Source organism: Neodiprion fabricii, chromosome 4 (genome assembly GCF_021155785.1).
Source record: "Neodiprion fabricii isolate iyNeoFabr1 chromosome 4, iyNeoFabr1.1, whole genome shotgun sequence".
Lineage (NCBI taxonomy): Eukaryota > Metazoa > Arthropoda > Insecta > Hymenoptera > Diprionidae > Neodiprion > Neodiprion fabricii.
The window spans coordinates 36536278-36562407 of NC_060242.1; the positions used below are offsets into that span (position 1 = coordinate 36536278).

The following is a 26130-nucleotide window of genomic DNA, read 5'->3' on the forward strand; positions in this document are numbered from 1 at the left end:
GGTTATAATGATTCGTAGAGAAATACTGTGATCTTCTATTATTGGTAGGACTAGTGACTATTACGGTACCTCAATCGCCCCTGAATTTTTAAATTTTATTGTAATTATTAGCAAGCGACAAAGCAAACATTCGTATCAAAAGGTTCTCCGTGCAGAATCGGTAACATCAATGGAGCCGAGCCTCGGCAAGAGAAGCGAAAACAAGGGCATCTTGAATCCCGTTATCAGTTTACATTTCGCCCCCGCAATAAACTCGCAGAGAACAAAGAAGGAGCTTTAACCACCGATCAACCCTCCGACTCGCCTCTGCGGTACGTTGTAATTTACCCCGAGCCAATTCGGAAAGCAGTTATATTTCGGCTCTGCGTATACGCCTAATGCTTCCGAATTTGTCGAAAGCCCGGTACAACGGAGTCTGATTTAAATTTTAAACGGTTCCACTCAGCGGAAGGGACGCCCGCGACCGGGACTCGAGTGAAATCGAATATTTATTCATATCATATCGCTTTTAAAAACGATGTAGATGTAATTCGTAAATTTCCACCACTCTATTCAGTGTCGTGAACGGTGTAGAAACCTGATCGATCCGCATTTTTCACTTACAACAAAATAGTCAGGTACACAGAGCCCTGGGAAAACGGCCACCTTGATACGAACAATCATTAATTATGCAGGTGGGGTGGTACGAGACTTGAAAACTGACACTATGCAGCTTTGTTATGCGCTGCTGTTGCCCTTCTTGCGGAGAACTGCATTATGTTAATGATGCACGGGGAGTTGTTGAACGAAACAAGACATAATCGGACGAAATGGAACCCCGATGAATATCGAAGTTCGTTTACCGTAAAATCTACTCGTATCTCAGAATGAGTACAGAATCCTTGGAGGAAACGTAAGAAAAAAAAATAAGAATATACTTCGAAACATTCTGAAGTACGATAAATTACTCAACTAAACAGGCTATTCATCGCAGACTTTATTTACAATCGGCCCGGAAACGCGACAAATTTTCATAAAATTTCTTTTATTGTATCGATTAAGCAACCATACACGTTCGAGATGTCACTCGTCTTCTTTGCTTATTTTTTGGATACTGACGGAGGTGTCACGTTACCGCTAATTGTTTACGTTTGTAAATGATCGTCTTGTCGTAGCTACAGGTAGAAATTCATGGGTATATTCATAGGACGTATACCCTTCCGACTGGTCGTGGTAATTTTGTCGTTAAATACGTGCCTAATTGCCTATCAGTCTAGTTCTTGCGAGTCTATTATTACGTTTGTATCTCTGACAAAGTGGCTCTACGTTATATACATTATGCAATACGGTTTGAGGGAGCTGAATCATTAATTGTACGTATTCGACTTACCCGTTGCCTGCACCAGTCTCCCGAGAATATTATCTTCGCGACACAAATCACAGATTTATCAATCCTTTATTTATTGCGTCAAAAGAAACAAGTAAAACAAATAGAAAACCAATTTTACTTCCAAAATCACCACACTGTAATTATAACTTAGCCAACTGCTACGTTCAACGAATATAATTTTTATTTTTTTTTTCCCCCTCCCCGTTTAACGTTAACGCGGTATATTTCTTACAACATGAATTTATAATTTAATATCGTATCGTAGATATGCGTGTACATAGAATTGTATTTTTTATTTATTTTTTTTTGTTTTTTATATAATTAAAATTATTAACTTTTTAACCATAACATATATGTATATATATTTTTTATTTGTTTTTTTTTTTTTATTTGTATTTTTCCTTATCTATATAGTTTCTTTATGCTTGCTCCTTTTTTTTCCTTTCACCCCCCTCAACGACTACGCGAGAGTCTTTTTCAACTAGGATAAAATGATATGTATTATATCTCCGACTAGTGTTAGCGATCGGTCAGCGGTGTAACGGATGCATATAATCCAAGGTGCACACTTTTTCGGTTTATTTATTTTTTCTATATTTTCTTTGTTTTCCTTTTTTTTTTCAAATACTTCGGCTTTTCCCTAAACTAATGGAATTTCGGTTCTGTGCTCGTTGCGTCGAGTCACATTTTAGTGTGACACTGGCGTTGCGCGGTACAACCACACGGTTCGCAGCCGTTCCTCGCTCTTCGGCGCTTCGGAAACCACCCCTATCGCCCCTGTTACCTTTTCCACCCCCTGGCACACGCCGGCCGTCGCCCCCTCCACACCCCAGCCGCCGGCGGTCCTATTGACGTGCGAGTTTCTACTCCCCCAGCCCTCGCTGCCACCGACGGTCCCCCTCCTTCATCCTTGCCCCCGGCTTTGGGGGTGGAAAAGAAGCCTGATGTAATGCCGTTACGTCACGGCGCGTCTCTGCCAGCACACCTAGCGGTACACTGAGGGAACCACGGGATTAGCATCGTGCGCCGTTTTTCACCACCATTTGCAGCTTCCGGTCTACCCTCCGATTTAAATTCCGTAAAAAAAAATAACTATGATTTTGAATTTAATTTAAAATAACCAAGTTTCGATAAACTATACCCGTGACGAATATACAATTCAATGCCCAAGAGAATATATTCAAACGGTATAACGCAATTATCGCTGAAATTAATTCCAAAATTTTTCCATGTGATGCTTCAGTTTTTTATGAAAATCATTACTTACTCATTTTTTAGTAATTTGCTGTTACTCGTGATATTGTACTGGATATATGTCAGAATTTCACCAAGTATGGTCAAGAATCATAAATAGTTAATACCATTCTTCTCGAGCCAAAGTTAGAAGGAATATAAAAGCAGTCGGTTCGGACTTAAGGTATCTATTTTCGAATCTTTATCGAAACTGAAACAAATTATTTTATTCGATTCTATTGCATAGTTTTCTAACAACAACGAATTGATCTTACCAATCTGAACTGAATTTTCTTAACTATAGCACGTGAAACGTTGCAGGAGGCTCAGTTAAGATAAGAGATATAAATGGGTGCATTTTATATGCACCTCTCCTTCCAGCCGTAATAAATCTAGCCTCTAATCTCATTGCTGTACTGTACAGCAAACTGCACTGATGCATTTTTCATACAACTACGGTAGCTTTCAAGCTTTAAATAATCGATGTTACTGAATCGCGCCTTAACGTATGCAACCCGTAAGCCTTGTGTGATTATTCGCTGCCTACAAAACGGCAACATCTATGTATAAAATCAACCTCTTCATTTTGATGTTCAACCTTTCAGCATCGATTTTTCATCTTCGCTGCAGATCTGTATGCAATTCTGACGTGAATCTTAAGCTAAAACAACTTATTGAGGTCTAAGGTAAGTTCTTCCCGTGACAAAATCTTGAGCCAAATTTTACCGCTGGCTGATCGGCAAAAAACAACAAACATTCATTGTTTTTTTTAACCTCGGACTACTTCACTGATTCAATTGCGGAAAATCCGAGAGAGCGGAGCATCCATCGCGCATGCCCCTGACATTTTCGAGATATTTTGAACTGCTAGTTTTGCCAATGGCGTCGTCAAAATTTTATATCTAGAGTTGTATTTTTAGGTTATGTTACATCGCACCATCCATTGACTTGCAGAGATATCGGGAACAACAATTCCCAATTCAATAGCTACAAAATGTTAAATGTCGCGGGAAGACGAATACCGTATCTGATAGGTATACATTTACCGTTTTGGCAGTATGATATACCCGATAAAACTGTACAAACTGCCAAATCATTTAACTCTGATGCGAAAGAAAATGAAACCGGCTGGGATAGGTTAAGAAACATGTACAGTCTCGAGTATGTACTTGTTTTATTAATAGTAGACCTTCGTTATCCCGCTTGTTACAATCAACGCACGACACTTTCATGTGTCATTCTCGAAACTAATTTTTTCCCTTTTCAAATCGTTCTACCCTCTGTTGCCTTCAATTTTTTCTTTGTTCCTTTCTTGACATCCGCACATCAAATTGTCTTCTATCTTGTCAATCCATTAAATAATACAGCCGTTTACGTTACAGCGAGTATGGAAACCGAAGTCCTGAAATGCACTTCGCTGTACAAGCAACATTTTTTGGAACGTTTGTTGGACTCGTATATGGAGGCTCACTGAATTCACGTATGGCGTATGTAAATTTCATGGAGAGAAATCAGGCGACAGCATTCACAAACATATTCGAGGCGAAAAGAAAATTGCAAGATACTGTTACAATCAGTTTTGCCAAGGGTGCTTATCACTGGGCATGGAGAATCGCCTTTTTCACTGGCTCTTATGTGTGAGAATATTACGCTAAAATTTCACGCAACAAGCTAATCTAGTATCTTAGAACATTTTGAGTTTCACATTTAGCCAACTACAGTCGTCCTAAAAGTATGTTAATATTGTAGATTACTGACAACGTCGATCGCAGTTTATCGTGGCAAGTCATCTTTTTTAGAATATGTAACTGCGGGTACTATAACTGGAGCGATGTATAAAACAATGTTGGGTCCGAGAGCAATGCTTGTTGGCGGAGCTGTGGGAGGAGTTTTCGGCGGTGTAGCTGGTGCATTGTCTTTAGCATTGTTAAAAATAAGTGGTACGACGATGGAGGAAATCCGATACTGGCAATACAATTGGAAGAAGAGCAGAGACAAGTGAGAGACGGTCACTGATTTGAACGTGCCGTTATCATTTTTCAAGTATTTTTAGCTCACGTACACTGTGTATGAATAGGTCGTTCTAATTAAAGTATTTTCTCTAATTACAGGCGTATTCAGGATTCTAAAAGTCACATTATCCAGCAGCCAACAGACATGGAAATGTTGCATGACAAAAAAGTGGAAAGTCTAGAGGTGCAAGAGCAAGAGGTTAAGAAAAATAAAGCATAGTCACTCAATTTAGGTAGGTCTATTTCCATTGGTCTTGTAGATATTAGACTTTATTCGTTGTTATACATAATTATAATTTATTTTAAATTGTTCAGAGAACAATTATAATTTAATTAATAATTTCTAATAATAATATGTGGTTTTTTCTGTTTCTTTAAAGTACATTATATGTATATAACTCATGCAGACTTAATTCACTAGTACCTAAGGCAACGGCACATTTTTATGATCGCTAAAATTGTATATGAGTACGTTTAAGAAAATGGGTGTCGATCATGTGCGAATTATATTTCTTTACGTTATTTTCAACATTAGTTACACCTGTCTAACCCAATACTTGAAAAATTTGTTATATTATAACATGTTAAATTCTCAATCCGTTAAGTTGATGCAATTTCCTGCGAGTGATTAAATTATGATACCTTGGATAACACAATTTTTATATAATGATTATAAAAATCGCTAATCTTATTCTCTATCACTGCAATAAACTATATACCGATTGTGCCAATAAAATACATAATCAAATTTGAGCAATCGCTGAAAAATGTCTACTGATCCCTTTAATCGAATACTTTGAATGTAAAATTCTGATCTACAGCAGCATGCATGTTCACAATGAAACGAAAATATTCTCGATAGAACACTGGTCATAATTCGCAAACATTGAGAGATATTCCTAATTCGATATTTTATAAGCCCTATTCTGCAGGCAAGTATTAATACTGAAAATTTCCATGCTCAATACTAAACATAAGTTCTGATGGAAATTCGAAGCAGCTGTTTATTGCATAGTTTTGAAGTTAGCAAAGTCGTTGCCGTGTATGCAATAAATACTACATATGCTCACAGAATAGGCCTGATAATCAACGACATATACGATATGCAAATTAGAAATGTATAGAAAAAAAAAAGTTTTTCTCTAGTCAACTTAATTCGATCAATATTTCATTGTACACTATGAAACGAAAACCGAATTTTCCCATTTGGATGAATAATAAACGAGAAATGTACTAGAAGTGAATAAAAGCACTGAATTTGACAGTCAAAATTAAGCAAAGAGTAATGTTGCGGAATAAATAGTAATAAAGCGTTGGGCAGTTTACTAAAATCTTACAGCCTGCTTGAATTTGTTATTGTCCTAATTGTATAATTCATCAGAGTTTTATATTAAGTTTCTTGTTCTGCAGTTTCTGGAGTTTGAATCTTGGTCAAACGTTTAGCACCTCTGTTTGGCGGACCTTTGGGTTTGGCAAACTTAGGTCGGTGCAAATTGACTTTCGGATGTAATTCCTCTTGCAAAAATTCCATGGTTAGTTCCTTTCCGTCATCAATCTCAAGCTACAGACCGAAAAATTTTGCATAAACAGAATTAAATTTCTACAATTTTCAGTAACAAGAAATAGAGATACTTGGACGTTTCAAGCTCAAATTATCATCCAAATGTTACGATTGGATATAAATAATTTACAATAAAAAATCAGGGTATACCAATGTCAGGCCTATACTGTAAGCTTATAAAATATAATTACTAAATATTAAACGCTATTACGTACCCGTACGATGATGTTATCACCCTGGCATTCATTCCCACCTATTGAATTTTATTTGTCTATTTTCATTTATAATATAAGTATATAGCAAAATAAAATTATTGAAAGAACTGTGGATTACACTAAGATATTGACAAAAGCAAGAAATGTTCTTTTTAAATTGTATAATTGTGTTTATTATTCATAATATATTTAATATTGGCAAGAATATACAATTTATTTGTTCATAAGAAGGAACCTATAATGTTTTTAACAAAATTTTCTTTATAAATAATCAATCAATACAATGAACGCATCTTACAGAATAGGCCTGGCCTGGAACAGTGGTACTTATAAACATAATTTGCGCCTGGGCGAACGTGTGCGTCTCCCCCTTATGCATATATCGGAACACAATTTCAAATTTTGAACGTCGTATAGAAAACCATTGGGCCCGAAAAAATTTTAGTATAGTTCTATCATACAATACTTAGATGATCACGATTTTTCCACAAAAACAGCCCATGTAAATTTGTGATATGAATAATACCGTAAATCGTTTCTGTTATTCATATTTATATGGTTTACTATTCAGATAGAAAAAAAAATATGCAGGAAATATCATATTCGGAAATTCGATGAATTCAATCAATCGCCATTGTATTTCTACATTGAGCGTTGAGACATATACTTGCAAAAAGTTATTTCAACAGTGGCGGGGGATCTGGGGGGGGGGGGGGGGGGCAATTTCTCAAGATAGTTTGTGACTACGATAGGATTACGAATTCACAATTATTTTTTCTATCAAAGGTAGATAAAAATGCAAAAAAAGTGACCACGTAAATTTGCATACTTTCAATTTCATGTTTCTCTTCTTTTTTAACAAGTCCCAGATCATAAGTTAAAATCCAAAGATTTCTAAAACGCTTATAAAAAGCTACAAGAGTTAAAAAATACACGTCACGAAAAATATAATGCCTCTCGAATATCATCATCTTGTTGTTGCCTATCTGACAACTCTCCCACTCTGTATAACTGTGTAAATTTTGATCAATATTATGCTAACTTTATACATAGATATAACAATTTTGGCAAATTCGAATCACGATTGATCAGTTTCGCTGATTGTATCGTTAATCATAGAACATCTAATCTCCAATTTCGTTTTATATTCCTTTGATATCATGTCTGGGGAAATATTTATCGTGTAGTAATGTATACTTGTATCAGTGATAAAAAAAAAGCTTTGTGCAACAAGATTGGGCAATGATTCTTACAGGCAATGATACAGATATATCACTCTTAACCATTGGACATCAACCCAAAGTGCTTGGAAAGTCAAGAGATAGGATGTATCTATTAATATCGTGTAACTAATAAGAAATGATTCTTCGATAGTAACTCAAGATTTCCAAGAAACATACGATTTTAAACTGTATTTAAATCAGCTGCGTCAATATTTTGCATAGCAATAAATACATTCAGTAGATATTCGTATTTAGTTTAAAAAAAAAATTGGTAAAAATTGTTGGGTAAGGAAATAAGAATCGAGTCATCTGATTTCGTTTGGTAAAAACAAGATAGGTACATCAAATCCATTATTTCTCGGCTCTAATATTAGATTTTTCGAAAATCTCAACCGCTAAAAAAATAATCCATGATGTTTGATCCAAATTTTAGAAAATTAAATTACCGTTCAAAAACGACATAGTTATTCATAAAATGGCTTTGTCGATTTAAAGAAAAAATCCAGATTAAATAAGATACGAATGTTTGAGATAGAATTTTGAAACAATCAGTTGATTCGCATCATAAGGATTGTTTGGTTCTTACTCTGCACTCAAGGCTCACAGATATACAGCAAGTGGGATGTGCTGCGTTCAGTCTTACGTCGTATATATATTTGTGAATTTTAATATGTCATATTATTTATATATAATATAATAGTATAGAGTATAATATATATAACGCAATATGTATATATATATATAATATATATTATATACATATATATTGTTATCGTCACTATTAAAATGCAAATAACTCGATAATGTGGAATGAATATAGCTCAACTCTGACGTTAAACAATAACATTTGCACATTTTTTATCATTTGTCAACACAATGTTATCATTAGAATATGCAGAGCAGTCAGGTTAGTGGCGTTAGCTAGCTAGAGCACATGGAATTCTTTCCTAACTCTCTAATAATCACATTCAGCTATATGTGGCTTGCTGAAAATACTAAATTATAACAATACCGTCCTACACCGCTTAAGTTCTATTTAGTGTCGACATTGACGTTTGGAATTAAGGCCCTTAAGTTTCATCTAAAGACATTAATAGACAACTTATATGTACGTATCACTTGATTTGAGACTAGGAACTAATTTGAGACAAGGTATATTATATACTGGGTTTTTATACATTAAACAACTATGTGCGAGTAATTGCTTTGTTGCTTTTCTTTCTCATTGTTACGTGTTAAAACTCGCAAACGGCAAAGATCGCGACAGATCTATCAGTTTCAACCATTCTGAATTAATTTGAGTAATCAATAAACGTATTCGTTAGTGCAAGCTACCTGAGAAATAAACTTTATTTTATTTGTCATCACTATAATATAATATTTTTATTGATTAAATATTTTTTATATATAGTTTTTTGATTCTGGTTATGTATGCACGACTTTTCCAATAAGGTAAAAATCCTCCAGTTAATGCATTAACTCAAATCTGGCACGTGACAATTTCATTATTATTATATTCAATAAACCTAAGGGCTAAAATTCGGCAAGTGACAAAGCGCCAAGCTGCTATCGAGTCTACAATGCGACTTCATATGTAAAGTGTATTAACATTAATATATAGGTACGAAAATAATGTACTAGTAAAATATTTTTGATGCGAACTTGTCATAAAAACCCAGCAGTAAGGGCCTATTTTCCAAACTGTTTGAGACGTATAATTTGTTGCGATGAAAGTTGATAATAATCTCCCTCCAAAAAACAAACGAATAAAAAAATGATACATCATACTCGTTCAAAACAAATCTAAATAGTTATTAGATATATTTTCTGTACGTAATATTCTTTTCTTTTTTTTTTTTTTTCTCTCTCTGTACCAGAGATATATAGTATATACGAATTACTTAGACAAGAATTTGGCTTACCAATTTTGGTATTAGAATTTAGAAAAATACACCATTTGGTCTACTCTAATTTACTAAATAGATGCATGTTATCACTTTGAACAACTAATTCTAATAATCCAGAGATGTTGGTATCAGTAAATGCGTTTACTTTTAGAATGTTTTCAAATTTCAATTCAATCTACACAATAACATGTAGAAAATTTTATAAAAACAATATTTCCTAACTTGGAAAATCAAAATTTGTGGTGTAATCAGCATGCGTTGTTCTTGTGGTTGTTGTTATTCCTAACAAATTTGAGGTTGACGTAGTTTATCGATAATAGTTTTAACTGCAAATTTAATGTTTCCAAGTGGAAATCATATCACCTCCCTTTGCAATGTCAGAACCGTTTTTGAAGCAGCAAATATTAATTGGAGAACCTGTTAACTCAAGACGCACGAGCGTTTTGGTTTAGATTTTTTATCAGGTATAGTTTGTGGAGGGGCAGAAGGTGTTGACGGAGTGGCAGGAGTTGTTGCTGCAGTTTCTTTTATGGTAGGAGGATCTTCCAACATGTCCGCTAACTCTTCGCCGCTATTTACTTCCAACTGTGATTCGTTATATACAAATATCCAATCAATTTCAACGATTTCTCCTTTTAAATTTTCATATATTTGCATAACTAAGTACAGTCGGCACAAACTAATTTCTCTGAGTCCAATAAATTCCCTGCACTGTCACAGTTTAAATGAATTTCATTACTTTCCAATAATTAATTCTAAAATTTACGCGTTATCCGTTATGTGATCACAAGCAAGTGTGAAAATTAGTAAGCAAGCCCACTTTTGGAAAATGGAAATTGCTGCTATACTTTTCTCAATGGTACTTTATAAGTTTGTATATGTATTTTACAAATTACACAACTCTAAACAATGTAATGCCAACATCTGGCTAATATGTAATTTGCATAATTTTTTCCTGTTGATTTCCTTTCATTTTTTACAAAAGTGTGCAACAGTGGTCTCTTTTTCAGATTATCTGTTCTGTACAAAAGCTGGAGATTATTGAAATTCAATTTCCAGGAATTTCAGTCACCCAAGATAAAAATACATGTTCTCGTCGAGCATTGCCCTGTTATATACCCACAAAGCTGCGACCCTGAAAGCGTTTGAATAGAGTAACTTAATTTGGCTCACCTTTTTGATTATGTTGACTCCCAACGATTGAATAAGATCTAGAAGGGGTCCCTTGCACGAAGAGTACAGCATTCGTTCTTTGATGCTGCAACTGTACCCGGGCATGCTGTATATGAAAACTGGAAGATATAAAGTACAAGGTTGTAAAAAAAAACTGTTATTGCAGAAATACAGTGTAAATGATCTCCTTTCATCAAGTAATACCAAACACGTGAGCCAATAGTTCATAAAGGGCAGAATGCATACCGATATTCTCCATGTAATCACCCTCGTGAGTGTGTTTGAAGTTGTATAAATGATATCTGGCAGAATCAGCTGGCACTTTAGTTGGCAGTTTATCTAATGAGACATCACAGGCCATGACCAAATGTATCTTCTCCTCTTCTAGGTCGATTTTCAGCTGAACATACTCGGTAATTCCTTTACCAATGTCGTTAATGGCCTGCTTGGCTTCTTCCGTAACAGGAAAAGCGACACCGCTCAAAGTCTGCTGTCTTGTTTCAACACTGTAATCAGTGTGTACAGAGGTTTTCTTGATCTCAGCCAGCTCCTCTTCAGCTGTTGTCAGGGGCGCGGGAGCAGCATCGTTCCTTTTGTGCTTATGGTATCCTTCTAGCGTAATGTCCTCAGGGACTGTGCCATGCAATTCTTCCTTGAAGGAAGCCGTTCCAAATTCCTGCTTGAGCGTAGCCTTCGTTGAGGCGTAAAGCATCTTTTGCCTTATAGACGCAGTGTCGGGTGACCAAGAAATGAACAACCAGTCATAGCCGGAGTCAGGCGATTTTGTATCAAGCCGATAAAGGATGTAGGTTGGCTGGTTTTCGACAATCAACGGTTTTATCAGCTTGTCGTAGTCGTCCTGCCATTTCCCGACAGCCTTGGAAGAAAAGGCAGGTACCAACTCCTCTGAAATTATTATTTGATGATTAAACTTGATCAAGTTTTGAGTAATATAGTATGCCCAGGCGCCTGGTTAAACCCTGAGTTAGATTGGCTCGTTTGGCAGCAGGAATCATATGTAGACTCAGCTCGTAATTACCAATTAGTCTACTGTCAAATGTGAATGACAGCAAGAGGGAGAGAAATAATGAGTGTGTGTTAAAAATTGGTTGGCTGAGGTGATGCAGCAACTAGCACGAACATTTTATTTATAGAACTTTTACGAGTTTCTCGTTATGTTGTCTATACGGGAAGCATTAAATTTCGCGATAAGCGTCGCGTACCGGGAATCGTGGTAATAAAAACGAGCTACAAGGTATCATATAAGTCCATTACAAGTGTAAAAAACAATTACAAGGTTTCCTCACCGTTTTCGATGGAAACTTTGAGCACGCGTATCTTTCCATCTCGGCATTTGGCAAATAATTTTTTGAGCGCTTCGTTGGCTGGAAAAAAAAAGAGGACGAACGTAAATCACTAATTAGATAGAAAGAGAAGGAAGGAAGAAGAAAAAACGGAGGCGAGAGCGACCTGTTTTGAGGTTAAAAAAAAATTGCTCGTAATCTTTCGAAAAACGATTTCAAACGCAAATATCGTTCGATCGCATAGCTCCACCTCGTTTTTTCCTCATACCTCATTCATCGTTACCTTTGATTCCCGTTTGATGTGACATTATTTGCCTGATGAAGGTATCTTTCACCTACCGCGGAACCAGTCGAACTATTATTTTTTCCCACCCACTTCAGACGGCTGTTCTTCACAGTACTTCAGACCGCTTCGGACGACCACCTATGCCTACAGCCGCTGCGTAAGTCGTTCGCGCAATGCCAAGGACAGCCTCTGATTGGCCACGCAAGTTCATATAGATACGGTTCGCTTTGCGCAGCCAATTAGAAGCCTCGTCAATCTCGCATCCCGCAATGTCATTCCGTAACAAAAGATGATAGCTGTCAAAAAATAATATGCGGTTCTTTCGAATACAATGCAATTCCTCAAAAACGAGGAAGTTTGCCCGCCTTATTGATCGTCGCCAAAGATTACGTTGTGATCTTATTCCCCCGAAATTTACGGAGCTACTTACATACTAATATATACGACAAAAAAATCTCTGAGCCAAGCGTAATTTTCATCTTAATTATATTACACATATAGTGCGGTCAACCACATTTATAACGAAGGACTCGTATGTTCAACGAGGGTAAATGTAATTTTAGGCTTAATTGCTAAAGTCAGTTACGGAATCTGATCAATGGTTGGTCACTTCAAGGGCGTGATCTGTACGATTGTTGTTTCATGCAACACGATGATGCGTGACCGTTGCATAACTCGATGGAATAACGCTGATTAAACACATTTACAACACATTGCATGAAAAACTAGGGTAGATTTAAATCTGCTGTAACAGCGTACCGATACAGGATATAATCATTTTTTGAAGAAACGAACTCGTCAGTGTTTCAATAACATGTTTATCTGCGCAAAGTAAGAGCGATAATTCGTTATCTTTCGCTATCAAATGAGTAAATAAACGAAAGACCTAATGTAAACAATTACAATGGCTTCCTACGTATTCGATGGTAGTTTTCGAATTTCCCGCCCGTAGAGCAGCGCCACTCTGGTTCACGGTTCCGCGTTCCCTACTTCAATTCCAAAATTAGTAAATAAAGATGGTGGCAAAGTTTGAGCCGTGTGGCGTATCGCTGCTCGGAAAATGTCTGATAAAATGAGGTGGAAAATAAAAACCGGAGTGATATTGTCGATAAATAAAAACGAAACAAGGACCCAGTGTTAGGGGTGTTAGAAAGGACACCAGCCGACGTGTAAATAGTGTGTTTATCTTTTATTTCGATATATATTTATATACCACGATACACATACAGGCATATACGTATATATTATCTTTTCTTTTCTACAATTTATGTAAGGCCGAGTAACCGGAGAGGAACTGCAACAAAAAGAGGATAATTTTTCTCCAGAGTTCAGAGCAAGGTATAAATTTTATTCTATTTATAGTAACTCCTCGAGAGCCTTTCGACTTTAACTCCGAGTTTCGTCCGCTCTAACTCAGTCTCAACATACACATAACTATACCTAAAGTTACGCGAAGTATCCCCTAAGGTGCGATGAATAGTACTGGGTAAATAAAAGAAGGCGATAATATATCTATCGTGAATGAAAGATAATAGGAAGCTTGTGTGTATACGCAGGAAGAAATCGCGGCGTGGTTAAGTGGGCGTTTTCGATTGCCCAATAATAATTATTCTCTCTGGTTCAAGAAAGGCAATACCCGTATACCTATTCGATCACCCACGTTTAAAACCTCGGCGTACGGTGCGTGCCGCTGATTTATTTCTCATTTGTTTCAATGTAATTGTCTCCAACCGATCGTCAGAGTTGAATAATCGACACCGTTAGAAAGGGCCTCCTCTAAATATCAACCTGCTATTTTTAACCACCAGAAACCTACATACCGAAGTCCGATGCGCGACAAGAACACACTTTGACACATTTTACCCTACCTACGCTTTCGGTTCTGACAATCCCGTCGCAAACTTCCCGATACGTACATATTTCCGATTATTCATCGTCATCTCCAGTCGCGTCGACTTTTATTTCCCGGAAACTTTATTCACTCTGCGCAAATACCGACGTGACATGGGTAATAATAAATGACGATCAGTTTCCCATCAACTCACGCGATACCTTCGAACGATTTACTCGATAGAATTAGGTACTAATTTATCCGGGGGCCCGATTTCGATCTTATCCCAGTTTGTTCGAGAAACTTATTTCGGTTGAACCCTCCTCGGCAGCTTCTTGCCTCTCTTCATTTGGCAAATATGCGTGCAGCGCGAAAAATAGGGAAGAAATGAAATATACCAACTGAGAAATTATATCGTAACGTGACCATTACGCGGGTACGGCTAACGAGTGCATATTTTAAACGTAGGATTTCCCGCCTTTGAATACCCGGCGTAAAGCAATCGTGATGGACAGTCCGAAACGTCGGTTTCGAATCGGAACAGTTGACGCATTTTTCACCCCACACTCATTTCCATTACACATATCAGCCGATTAAATGTTCAATTTAACGAATGAATTCTACGCCAAATCGACGAACTTACAAAATTAACATCATATTGAAACGGCTACCGCAGAGGAGAATAAATAATCCAAAATTATTTATATTCTCCCGTGAATCCGAGCGTTGGAGTAATCATTAAGAAAAAATAAATCGATCTATCAGTAGGAGTAAAAAAATCACAATCGTTGTCTCGCTCGCGTTCTTTTGCCTTTGAATAGTCTACGTGTAATATACCTATATAAAATACATGTTGTACATACCAGTAACCGTAAGGACATCCAGTGGTCATAGGAGACGTTGGAGGAAATTTATTTTTCGCAAGACCACAACGATTGCGAAGTATCATGCATAATTTTATTTTTGTCAAAAATATCACGCCCCGTTCACTTACTCCCGACATTCTCAAAATAAACATATCACGTACGTGTACAAGTATATCTATGGGTATAGAATTGTTAGATATTCGGGACAATTCCTTCTTCATTCTTTTATTCTTCTTATTCTCTCTATGATTTCTGCTACGAAGAATTCAATAGTCATTCTTCGCAATACGGTTATCATTTTATGCGCAAGCATAACATCTTGATATTGGTATCTAGTCCTCAAGCTTTTCCTGTCGCACAGGTCATATTATATATATATATATATATACAGATATATATTTCGTGTAAATTGAAATCTTTTTTGGAGTAAGTAAGCTTCTCGCAGCAGCAGCAGCAGCGGAGATAATTGAAGAAAAGAGAAAATCAGGCCAACAACATTTACTTGCGATTTATTTTTATTCAAGATTTAATCTCTTCTTCTCATTCTCTCTCTTATACTCGCTAACTCTTGTTTTTCTTTTTTTTTTTTCTTTTACTTCAAACACATCGTCAGGCAGCACGTACATACGCGTAGATACGTATATATATATATTTCCAAGAACGAAACGATGACCCACTTGAAGTATTCCAACGATCACTAAGTTTAAATAAAAAGAAGAAAAATAAGGGGGGGGGGGGGGAGGGAGGGAAAGAAGTTATAAGAATAATAATAAAGTAACTTAATTGAACGCTACACGATACGTATGTCGCTGTTTTTTTTATTTTTTTTTTTTTTTATTTCACGCACGTGAAATGTGAATCACGAGTTGATGACCGCAACCTTTGTGCCGAATTACGTCACCGATGAATATCCTTGCGTTCCCCTCCCTCTCTTCTCATCACTCTCATATTCGAATAAATTGCCGATACATTGTGCACGCTACTATGCGACAAGGTTGCGAATAATGTACAACTTAAGTTATATTCCTACAACTTAAGTTATACTAGTCTACTTTTTGGAACCTTGACCGAATGCGTGGTGTTACAATAATAGTCGCTCCCTTAATAATATCGAGCTTTTATTACTTATTATGTTCATGAAATTTTTATTTTTCTTCGATTTCTTAGAGAATTGTGTGTTACGCAGGTTGTTCGAAAGATCGATAACGCTTCGCAGGTGAATTCGCGTCGAAAGCACGGCACGGTTTGCAAATTAGTCAACTTTATGCATTCGGGTCATTCGATGTCGACTCGTGAGCGAATTTTATAACCCCTCGGATATTTCCGCAAATTTTTCGTCGTGGCTTCGAATTTTACACTTACTTGCCGAAATCCTCTGAATAATCGAAGAAGAGAATTAAAATAAAGTCTGCAAGTGCCATTCTTTTTCAAAAATATTCCCCAGACGAATTCAAGCAATGAATATAACTATGCAGCGAAAAAAAAAAAAAAAAAAATACGGTGTTTTTTCGATCCTATTGAAACTTTTTGATCGTAGACAGTCACAGCCTTTTTTAATTCTCATTTTCAATTATTATTCTTGAACTAGAGTCGTATTCGAGTAAGTGATTGCTACATTTTTTTTTTCTTTCTCCTTTCTTCTTAGATCTTAACTATTTCGTACAGCTTCCATTTTTTACCAACCCAGTGTAAATTGTATGTGCTTTTCTTAGTTAGCTTACTGTTCAAACCGCCCTGCTTCTGTTCAAGATAGAAACGGATTGACGGGTTGTTTGAAAGACGGGCAGCCGACTCCGAAACGAATCTCCTTCGCAGAACCCATAATCGAAACCCCGTTTTCATTATTTAGTATCATTTTATCTCTTATACGTTGTTATTCTCAAATGCATCTCTCCAACTTCGAGTCAGCGCTGCAAAATTTTCGCGAAGATAAAATTCACTTGATAAATGTCTTGCAGAGATTTTTTTTTTTGTAAATTAATTATTCAATCGTAAAACTGATGGAAAAAAATTTGCCAGAGAGTGCTGCAATGTATCTCCTCACGTATCTATCGATCCTCGACGAACAAAATCGTAGCCTATAAAAATGCAAACACGTTCGATAAATTGATCAACAATTTACCCGCGTCGTTAGGGTTCAATAAAGTATTTCAGTTTATTTCGAGTCATCGCATAAAAGTAATAGATGCTATAAAAAAATTGAAAAAAAAAACAAACCACAAATTTAACTTTGTACACTTCATCAATTTTTCACAGCTGAAAGTAATAATCAATATTTACACATTTCTCGAGCTAATTTATTTTTCTCTCATCGATTGCTGTCGGTACATAAGAATTTCTGACTTGCCTGATTAATTGAATCGTTATTTTTGGAATGAAAATAACGAACGTGAAATTTTCACGATAAAAATTTTTTCTATTAGTGGTATTACTGGGCAAATCGTGAAAACGAGTTTCTGCAGCAACGGACTTACGCTGTCACAAATTTTTCGCCAAACGATTTCAGGGGTTCTGAATCGGGGCGATAATCTATCATGTCCACACAGCTGGTTAAGGTGGAAGGTCGAAAAGGCCGAGATAAAATTTGTCGGGCAAATTTGTTTAAACGACATAGAGTGATCGCAAATTCACTGCTGTGTATAATTTAATATACGTTGCGTACACGATGACTATGTACAATATGTTCATTCTTCATACATCCATCCATGGTAAAACGATACACGACCTCTGCTTATATGCACAATACAGTCTATCTGCTCACCGAGTGCAAGAATATTATTATTATAAAATAAAGACGGAAGTCTCTTAATTAAAATACCTATATATCGTGTATATAATGTGAACCAATACACAGAAGCAGGGAAACGAAATCGTTGTGGTTATTTGCAAAAAACGATAATATAGTAATGATATTTAGAATTTTAAGAAGAACAACAGTTGTATGAGTCAAGGATTTATTTGATTATCTCATCGAGTTACCGTTCTTCACGGAAAGTTGTGATTTCATTATTCAAATATCCCTGCTATCAGTAATCAGTCTTTCGGTTTATACCGTCTTCAACTGTTTGAATTTTTTCTTCCGGAACCGAAAAACGTGGTTCTGGGTTTAAAATGAAAATGAGTTTTGAGGCAGAAACCGGAAAATCTAGTACCTATGTGTTACTGTTCTATGTATTTGATTACACTGAGAAAAATTTCATTTGTTACAGTAACTAGAAAAATTCAGTAAAACAAGTATCGTTAAAAAAACTTACTTAAAAAATTTTCGCAACAGTTGGAAGAAAATATAGCAACAGCGATCGTAATGAGAAAGAACAGTAACGGATACCAGACTTTCCGGTAACAGCTAGATAACTAATTTTCATTTTTTACCTAGAACTATATTTTTCGATCATGGTAAAAAATGAAAATAGTTAAGGACTAAAAATTTCTCTCAGTGTACGGTCACTCGTACTGTATATTCATTAGGTTGAAGTTAATGACGTTAGCGTGACGATATATGTTTAGGAAAAACTGTTATTTCGCAAATTTAAGATTATCTGAAATTTGTGAAAAACCTGAATAAAGCAAATCGTGCTCATTTTTTGAACAAAAACCTCCTTCAAATTCATTCTAAAATTGCGAAGTAACGATTTAACTCGTAATGTTTGCTCAAGTTAACGTTACTAACTTGAACGTTGTTTATTTTCTCGTAACTATCGGGGTAATTTGATATCGGCGTAAGAATAAATTCTTACCGAGATCCTGTCTGAGCGAAAGAAATGTAGGAAATTAAACGAACAAATTTAAGATGTTATTGGTCGGATATTCTCACCGAGACTCACTCTTCGTTGAAAATATCCGTCTAACAAAACCTTGACCTAACAATAACCAGAAAATGTGGTATAATTGAAAACTACGACCGTACACGTGTAACATTCCTCGTACAAAATTGTCTCGTATAATTCCAACAGGGTTAAAACCGTCATTGCAAAGATGAAAGTTGACCGAAATCGCTAATTTCCTCGCGTGGTTTCGGAGCAGCTGCCTCCCGTTTTATGATTAACCTACAGCAAGCACGACGGTAGGCACAGAGTGACTTCTAAAACGGTCCTCCTCCCTCCGATCGTGCGTAAAATATTGGCACGAGGTTGGGAAAAGGCTTACCTATAAACGAGCGATTGGATCGGTTAAATTAATCCTGAGAGGGATCGGCGGACCGGTCGGGGACGAATGACGACGAATGACGAATGATGGATTATGGGTTTCGGGGCTCATCGGCTTCTCTAATCTTCCCGATGTTCTTCGACGAAGACGGAAAGAAGCATTAGGACGCGGTGCTTCAGGATCCTGAGCCATGCGACACGATCTTCGCACAAGCTGTCGTCTAAAAATATATCAGTAACGCCGATTGAGTATCGAGAACGCCTTCAAAACGCGAACACGTGCGCCTCGCTACCTCGACGCTGCCAATAGTCCGGTAAAAGTGGATTGCCCATGTCCGAATTGCTCCACGGCACAATATATATATATATATATATATACGTATATATATATACATATACATGTACACTCAAATCTCAAAAGACACTGGCATGCACGAAATTACGCTGCGCGGTGATGAAATTCCGATTAGTGATAGTATTGAGGGTGCAGTTTCCGCGCGACGCTTTTATCGATAATATCGAACACTCGAGATTCCAATTTTTCGCATACCCGCGCGAATGAGTTTCTTTTTCTTTTATGCCGTATACCAAAATCTGGATTAAATTTTGGAAGCGTATCCGAAAGTGTAATCGAAAAATAGTTTATTCAAAGGAAATACTTATTACAAGAGACATTTATTTAAATTTCAAATGGTTATCGTACTTGTGGCAAGAAAAGTTCATTTGAAATGGAATGAGGGAATTTTTTGAATCGTTAATATTTAGCTGCCAAGCGGTATTCGAGTAAATCATATCTTGGATCTAACTTTGTTTTTCCCAGTGGCAGTTACGATCAGTCCAATTAAACAGACGCATTGTTACACCGTTCATTGTATGTATTATGCGTTACATATGTCAGCTGTACCGTAAATAATATGATGCCGTTGATAGCGTGACCGAAAATTGGAATAATTACTGTGGTGAAAATAATAAAAGATAAGGAAAGCTTGCGTGAGGGAATCACGCAGACGAAGAACAGCTGCATTACAGCGGAAATAGTATCGCTGTCGTTTACCGGGGTCATAGCTGTTCGGAAATCCGATACAGAAGAAGAAGAAGAAGAAGAAGAAGAAGAAGAAGAGGAAGAGGATCCGAGGAGGAGGAGCGCGTGTTTTACGGTGATAACCGTGGCAGGTTTATACGGTAATCCATCCGACTGCATCGTCATTCGTTTATTTAAAACGTGTTTTTTTTTTAGTTCTTTTTTAACGTTTATGGGAAACATGGCATCGTATAGTTTCGTTGGGTGGGAGTAAAAGTGTAGAAAGATCCAAAGATACAAGGGTTAAAATACCGAATTTTCAATTACGCGACAATCTATTTCATGGAATTTCAAAGTGTAGAAGAAAGTCGCAATATGGAAATGTCAAAATGTAGAAAAATGAAAGTATCCAGAGCTAAAATATATCAATCGTCAGAACGAACTAGAATATAGCAGTAAACAATGTAGAATCGTAGAAATCCTGACGATTCTTACATATTCTGCATTCTGATGACGCTTCTATCATATTACAACTATTTCTATATACACAATTTAAAATTCTGTGAAATGGATTTTATTTTAGAAAATTTGATATTACGTGCCTTCTGTTTTCTTATATTCCTACATTTTCACCCCAACTCGGTTTCGGTCGTTCGTCAATCCATTTCTGGAAATTGATTTCACGTCCAATGTTATATCTGATGAAACAGAAAACTAGAGAAGAAAAATGACGAGGCTGAAGTTAGAAACGTTATATGTGTAGTAACGATTCACGTTTCGGAAGACCGGCAACTTAGTAACTTTAGGAATCTCTGGAATTCGGTAAATCATAAAAGGGCAAAGCGGTAATTCATATAATTTCAAAACTCGTCGACTTCAAAGTCACAAAAAAATTGCAAAATAGTAAAATGGCAATTTTTTCCTCCAATATTTCGTCAAGCCAACGTCGTTACTAATTTCTTCAGCCCCGTGAAAAACGCGCTTCCAGCTACAGTAGAAAGGTTTGTGTTTTTCTTTTCTTTTCTCTTCTTTTTATTTTTTTTTCACTTTCCTTCCATGTTTGGCGGAGGGACGGGGACCATGAACGCAGGATATACACTTAGGAACGAAAACATATCTCGCTTGCGTCTACGTTGTAAAAACATCGGTTCCATTCCATTCGTTGCAGGTTATTATAGTTCCTTGCAGGTTCGTTCGTTCGTTCGTTCAGACGGTTGCGCGTTTTGCATATAAGAGCAAATCGTTAAATGAAACACAACTCGGCGACTCTGCATGCGCCGCCCCCGAGTTCATTTGCGGGTAGATTCATCCGTGTGTGCAGGCATCTGCCTCACACACGTGGATGCATGCATCCGTGCATCTCTGCGTGGAAAACACGCAGAAGAGAAAATCGACACGAGGCATGAATGCAACCCGCAGGCTTGCTAAAATATGCAGACAGCATCGCGTTATGTCCACCAACCTAGCTGCTTTTCGAGGTATACGAACTTGTGCAAACACCAACCCTCCACCTTCCTTTTTCCCTTCCCGCATCCGTTTCCCTCCTCCTGCTTCTTTCGCTCAACCGAAACTCCGTCTACGGTGGATGTCTAACGCGTAATGTTGCTGAAAATTTACAAATATATAATACCGATACGTTATGCGAAATTTCATCAAATTCTGCTGTTTCACTTCTCCTCTGGTATCATGTATATACAATATACACTGAGAGAAATTTTTAGTTCCGGTTACCGTTCGGTCCTTAACTATTTTCATTTTTTACCAGAATCGAAAAATATAGTTCTAGGTACGAAATGAAAATTAGTTTTCTAGCTGTTACCGGAAAGTCTAGTTTCCGTTACTATTCTTTCTCATTACGATCAATGTTGCTATATTTTATTGCAACTGTTGCGAAAATTTAACGCTCGTGCAACGATAAATTGACGTTAAAGCCTTGTTTAACTAAAAAAAGTAGAGTAAACCTCACAAACTGATTTTGCGTTGCAATTACCAAAAACGCAAAATGGTTACGCGTACCTCGTTTTTCGTAATTCCAACAATATTCAAACACTTTTTTTTAACGATACCTGTTTTACGGAATTTTTCTAGTTCCTCCAACAAATGAAATATTTCTCAGTGTTCGTTATACAAATTATTAAATATCTCTGGCTTCAGCGTTATTATACCCATGTATTTCATACACGGAAAACCTGTCAAATGCGCAGAATTTCCAATTTATTACACTACGAAAAATTTAACGCAATCAGAAAATCCTATTTGATAACAATTTAGAATCAATTTTAGAGAAATATTTACTAATCATTCTATTAAGTGAAGAGATTTGTTGTTATACAGTATTGCAGAAAAGCTGAAGAAGTTGAAGAGGAATTTTTTATACTGTAATAATTTTCAATACTTCGAGATTGATTATGTGTTCACTTTTCACGAACAGTTGTACATGAGTATGTACAACTTATTTGATCCTACTCCTCTTTATTCATATTTGTTTAAATTCATTTCGGTCAATAAATTCTATCAAGATAACACCGTTGTTTTACCAATTATTTCACCAATCGTCAGAAAATAAATGTGCCTTGATTTTCCGTCTGAATATACCAGAAACCATCGACGTAAATCTAGAAGTAATTTAAACGATTGAACAAATAGTTTAAAAGAACAAAATCGAATAAAAGATTGGTTTTTCTTCTTGGTATTTTCTTCTTCTCATGCTTGGCGCATTCGGGTTTGTAAAAAAAATTCGAGTTTCGGACCCCCGGTGTTTCTGAGTCGACTTCCATTAGCTAATCGAACTATAAATCTATGCTTCCAATCGTTGTTAAATTTTTTTCCTCCGTACTTGTCAAAGTATGGGTATAACGCGCGAGCCTGCAACCTTTAGGAGATGATAATATCCCCGATAATATCAATCGCCTAATGCTTTCGGGAAATTGACGCAGCGTTATACTGGAAGAAGGTTTTCTTGTAGTCGCTCAGAGATTATCCTGCATCAATTTACTGAGAAGAAAGTGCGTCTTTTACGCCGAGAAAATGTAAACTGTTGTATTCTGCAATCGTGCAGCGTAGATCGAGAACTGGGTCGGATTCATGCCTGCCTACTACTCTTTAAAATTCATACTACCGTTTGAAATTCGTTCCACGTGTTCGTAGGAGAGACCAGAGCCAAAGTTTCTGCGTGCATGCGAGACAAAGTGGATATTTTCTGAATATACAATTCGCAATGCTAAAATGAAACGATACACCTTGGTTTATACCTTCACTCATCATATTTTATTACATCGTGTACGCCGAGCAGTGTTTTTCTTTTAGAACTTGTAACCGCGTTCGAATAATTTTTAAAACTATACGCATTACACGTATTACTGCAGAAAATTCTTCGCTTTGCCTGTGCCCGTACCCGTTCAGGATGAATTGAAACCGCTCCTTTTTCCCCGCAACGATTTATCCTGCAAATCGTGACACCGATATTTCAATATTACATGATCCGGTTTTACTGGGATTTGCTTTCGCCATCATTATTATTCGCTTATACATGCCGTATGTCCATATATAAAATACACATTCGATCTTGGTCAATTAATTACTTACCATCTACGTCAAGGCACCTATGTATAGTACGTACGTATCGTATGTAACGTTTCTGCTTATACATGTGTGTAATACGTCGCGGATAATTTTAGCCATATACCAGTCGTCGGAACTGACTATACAGTCTTCGCGGGTTCTGTAACTTGAATTTTTTAATTGACAAACCGTTTTGACATGCACAATGTTGTAGGTACATTTACTGGAGTTATTACCCAGTGTTGCTTAATTTCATTAATTATAATTGATACGTCATCTCGGGGTATAAACTATCTAATCGTATAAAATGAAATTTCAACTGTGCAGATTTTTCTTCTGCCATATCGGCACGAGCAGACAGCGCCGGGGTTAACGAAACTTAAGTTCACTTTTAATTATACCGATTAAAGTGATCGTGACTCATCATCTCACCACTCCATATGCTAATAATGTCCGATGCAGCTACAACTGCAACGCTGCACTTCTAACGACAGGAATCTGCGTCTGCAGCCATACGACTTACATACGAATTGCAGTTTGAATTCGTACTCTGGGCTGAAATGCGTGTCTCAAATCTCAATTAAGAATCGACCCTCGTCATTTATACCGCTTCAAAACTTGATCAAAAACGTACAAGATACTTAAAAAAAAAACAAAAAAAAAAAAATCGCTGTGAAAACGTTGAAACAACGAATAATTACAAAACATTTTGCTTTTCCAAAATTGCTTTTTATAAAATGCCGCAACCTTTCTGCGTTACTTCTTTGGCTGAAACAATATTTCGGCATCTACCGATTCACGCTGGAGCCAGTTTTACTCCATTGGCCAGTGACTTGTGACGTCACAAAGAGCGCGCGCGTTTCAAACGACAACTACGACGAAAGTTTGAATTTCTTCGATATTCCTTCGTTCTTTTTCTTTCTGGAAATTTGAGAATTAATCAGTTTCATATTCCCGCGGCGCTGTGCCTAGGCGAAGAAAATAAACGACCGAATAAAAGAAATTGATCAAACTCTCTGGCTGTCTCGCGAATTCAAACAACCCGTTGAACCTGGGTTTACGGATTTGATGGCTAGCCGTGGCTTCTGCAAGGTCCGCGGGCTTCCTGGACGCCGGACGAACGGCTCTCGCCGGTAGAGGTGGATGTGTAAAAGCCGGCAAGGCGACACACGGCGTCTCGACGCCGAAAATAGCCCTCCGCATTCTCTCTTTTCATCTACGTTCGTGCCCACATCCATACAACCCAAACTTATACCAGCGACTCTAAGCGCGTCATCCGCCGCCTCTCGCAGAGACAAAAAATGTATCGCCTATTTATTATGCCCTCTCCCTCTCTCTATGAGTCTTCTCCCCTACCCTTCTGCACCCTCTTCTTGCACCCTGTGCATCCCGTGCAGGTTACAGGAAACATCGGACCTTGCCAAAGACTGTCCGGTATTAGTCCGAACCATCCGTACCAAACGAATGAATTTCAGTTTTAACATATCGCAAGAGATTATCAGAAGCTTGTAATGTGCGTACAATGTAGGTATAATCAACGATCTCGTCTGTATAGTTATGCTTACGTCAACAGGGGTCGCCGCTCTCCGCGAAACACGCTTGATCTAAATCCAAAGCTTTCAATAGGATTTTAGAGGACTATAGATAGGATCATCCGTAATCCGTGAATTATTTTTATGTGATTCATCGGGCTGCTAAGAGGTCTGCGCGTAATCTGTCGCGTTAATCGTTGTACGTTAATTTTGGATTTCTCAATGTATTTTACAGGAATTTTCTGACCCGATTTTTTATTTTTAAAACAATCGACTCACCGCTCTGCCTACTTGACAATCCATTAGTCGCACTGTTCTAATGCAATTGTACAGCTTCAAGTACCCGATAGAGTCGCTCTTGTATACCGGCATAGAAGTGTCCAGACCCTTACCGTCATCATCATTGAGGTGCTTCTTGACCCATATTTTGTAATTCAGCGAAATAGGTTGAGGAGAAAACGATTTTTCTTTTCCTCACATTTCTTGGTTTCACTGTGTGCAAAGATTTAAAATTTTAAATTTGATTCTTCCTTCAAAGCTGTGGGAGTAAATAAAACGCTCCAACGGAAATTAAAAGCATTCACCTAACGATGAATTTATGCGATGTAGATAAATGGGTCAAATTTTACACCTGGGTAACTGGAGAAACAGATAAATCCGTGTAGGTATACCTGTGGTTTTAGGACGTGGGTAGTAAGCTGGAATAGAGTAGCAGAAAGAAGAAAAAGAGAATAGTCTACACATTTCTTGGCTTTTTGAGCAAACTTTTGTTATTGATGCCCTGGGGAATTGTTTGCGATATCTATAGTTCGAGATAATCTCGTAGAAAATCCCGTCGTTACTCGTCTTTTAATGAAAAGTGATAAAAACTTTTGCGCAAAAAGCTCGGCT

General features: G+C 37.0%; 4 protein-coding genes across 10 annotated transcripts in view; 2 read left to right on the plus strand and 2 right to left on the minus strand.

Annotated features, from left to right (window-relative positions):
- LOC124181422 (cationic amino acid transporter 2) overlaps positions 1-2122 on the minus strand; it is a 36807-nt gene extending 34685 nt beyond the window's left edge. Inside the window, exon 1 of the mRNA XM_046567995.1 lies at positions 1370-2122. The gene's annotated coding sequence lies outside the window, so the exon portion shown is untranslated. The remainder of the gene's footprint in view (positions 1-1369) is intronic.
- On the plus strand, positions 852-6870 carry LOC124181432 (RPII140-upstream gene protein). Of its 3 annotated transcripts, none has more exons than XM_046568013.1 (4): positions 852-892; positions 3985-4239; positions 4352-4600; positions 4714-6870. In XM_046568013.1, exons 1-4 carry the CDS (start codon positions 867-869, stop codon positions 4832-4834), a joined length of 651 nt encoding a protein of 216 aa, XP_046423969.1. In that variant the 5' UTR covers positions 852-866; the 3' UTR covers positions 4835-6870. The 3 variants fall into 3 exon arrangements, with proteins under 3 accessions (XP_046423969.1, XP_046423970.1, XP_046423968.1); XM_046568014.1 differs by lacking the exon at positions 852-892 and adding an exon at positions 3186-3288; XM_046568012.1 differs by lacking the exon at positions 852-892 and adding an exon at positions 3490-3763.
- LOC124181428 (twinfilin) lies at positions 4988-12574 on the minus strand. Of its 2 annotated transcripts, none has more exons than XM_046568006.1 (5): positions 12281-12565; positions 12001-12078; positions 10940-11599; positions 10694-10812; positions 4988-6175 (listed from the first exon to the last, which is right to left on the minus strand). In XM_046568006.1, the coding sequence occupies exons 1-5, from the start codon at positions 12303-12305 to the stop codon at positions 6005-6007; spliced, it is 1053 nt and encodes a 350-aa protein (XP_046423962.1). In that variant the 5' UTR covers positions 12306-12565; the 3' UTR covers positions 4988-6004. The 2 variants fall into 2 exon arrangements, with proteins under 2 accessions (XP_046423962.1, XP_046423963.1); XM_046568007.1 differs by lacking the exon at positions 4988-6175 and adding an exon at positions 7075-10105 and having other exon boundaries at positions 12281-12574.
- A 712-nt stretch (positions 12575-13286) lies between these two features.
- Positions 13287-26130, plus strand: part of LOC124181421 — a 29026-nt gene continuing 16182 nt past the window's right edge. For 3 of the 4 annotated variants that reach the window (XM_046567990.1, XM_046567994.1, XM_046567993.1), the window contains exons 1-2: positions 13287-13459; positions 13558-13621. The gene's annotated coding sequence lies outside the window, so the exon portion shown is untranslated. The remainder of the gene's footprint in view (positions 13460-13557; positions 13622-26130) is intronic. The other variant, XM_046567991.1, reaches the window with a different exon arrangement.

Excerpts from the sequence above, each read along its gene's own strand:
- LOC124181432 (XM_046568012.1), top strand. The coding sequence starts at position 3,597 with ATGTTAAATGTCGCGGGAAGACGAATACCGTATCTGATAGGTATACAT. Across the intron at positions 3,764-3,984 it reads AGAAACATGTACAGTCTCGA|CGAGTATGGAAACCGAAGTC; the intron begins GTATGTACTTGT and ends TTTACGTTACAG. Across the intron at positions 4,601-4,713 it reads TGGAAGAAGAGCAGAGACAA|GCGTATTCAGGATTCTAAAA; the intron begins GTGAGAGACGGT and ends CTCTAATTACAG.
- LOC124181428 (XM_046568006.1), bottom strand. The coding sequence starts at position 12,305 with ATGTCACATCAAACGGGAATCAAAG. Across the intron at positions 12,079-12,280 it reads ACATCAAACGGGAATCAAAG|CCAACGAAGCGCTCAAAAAA; the intron begins GTAACGATGAAT and ends TTTTTTTTCCAG. Across the intron at positions 6,176-10,693 it reads GAGTCAACATAATCAAAAAG|CTTGAGATTGATGACGGAAA; the intron begins GTGAGCCAAATT and ends TTCGGTCTGTAG.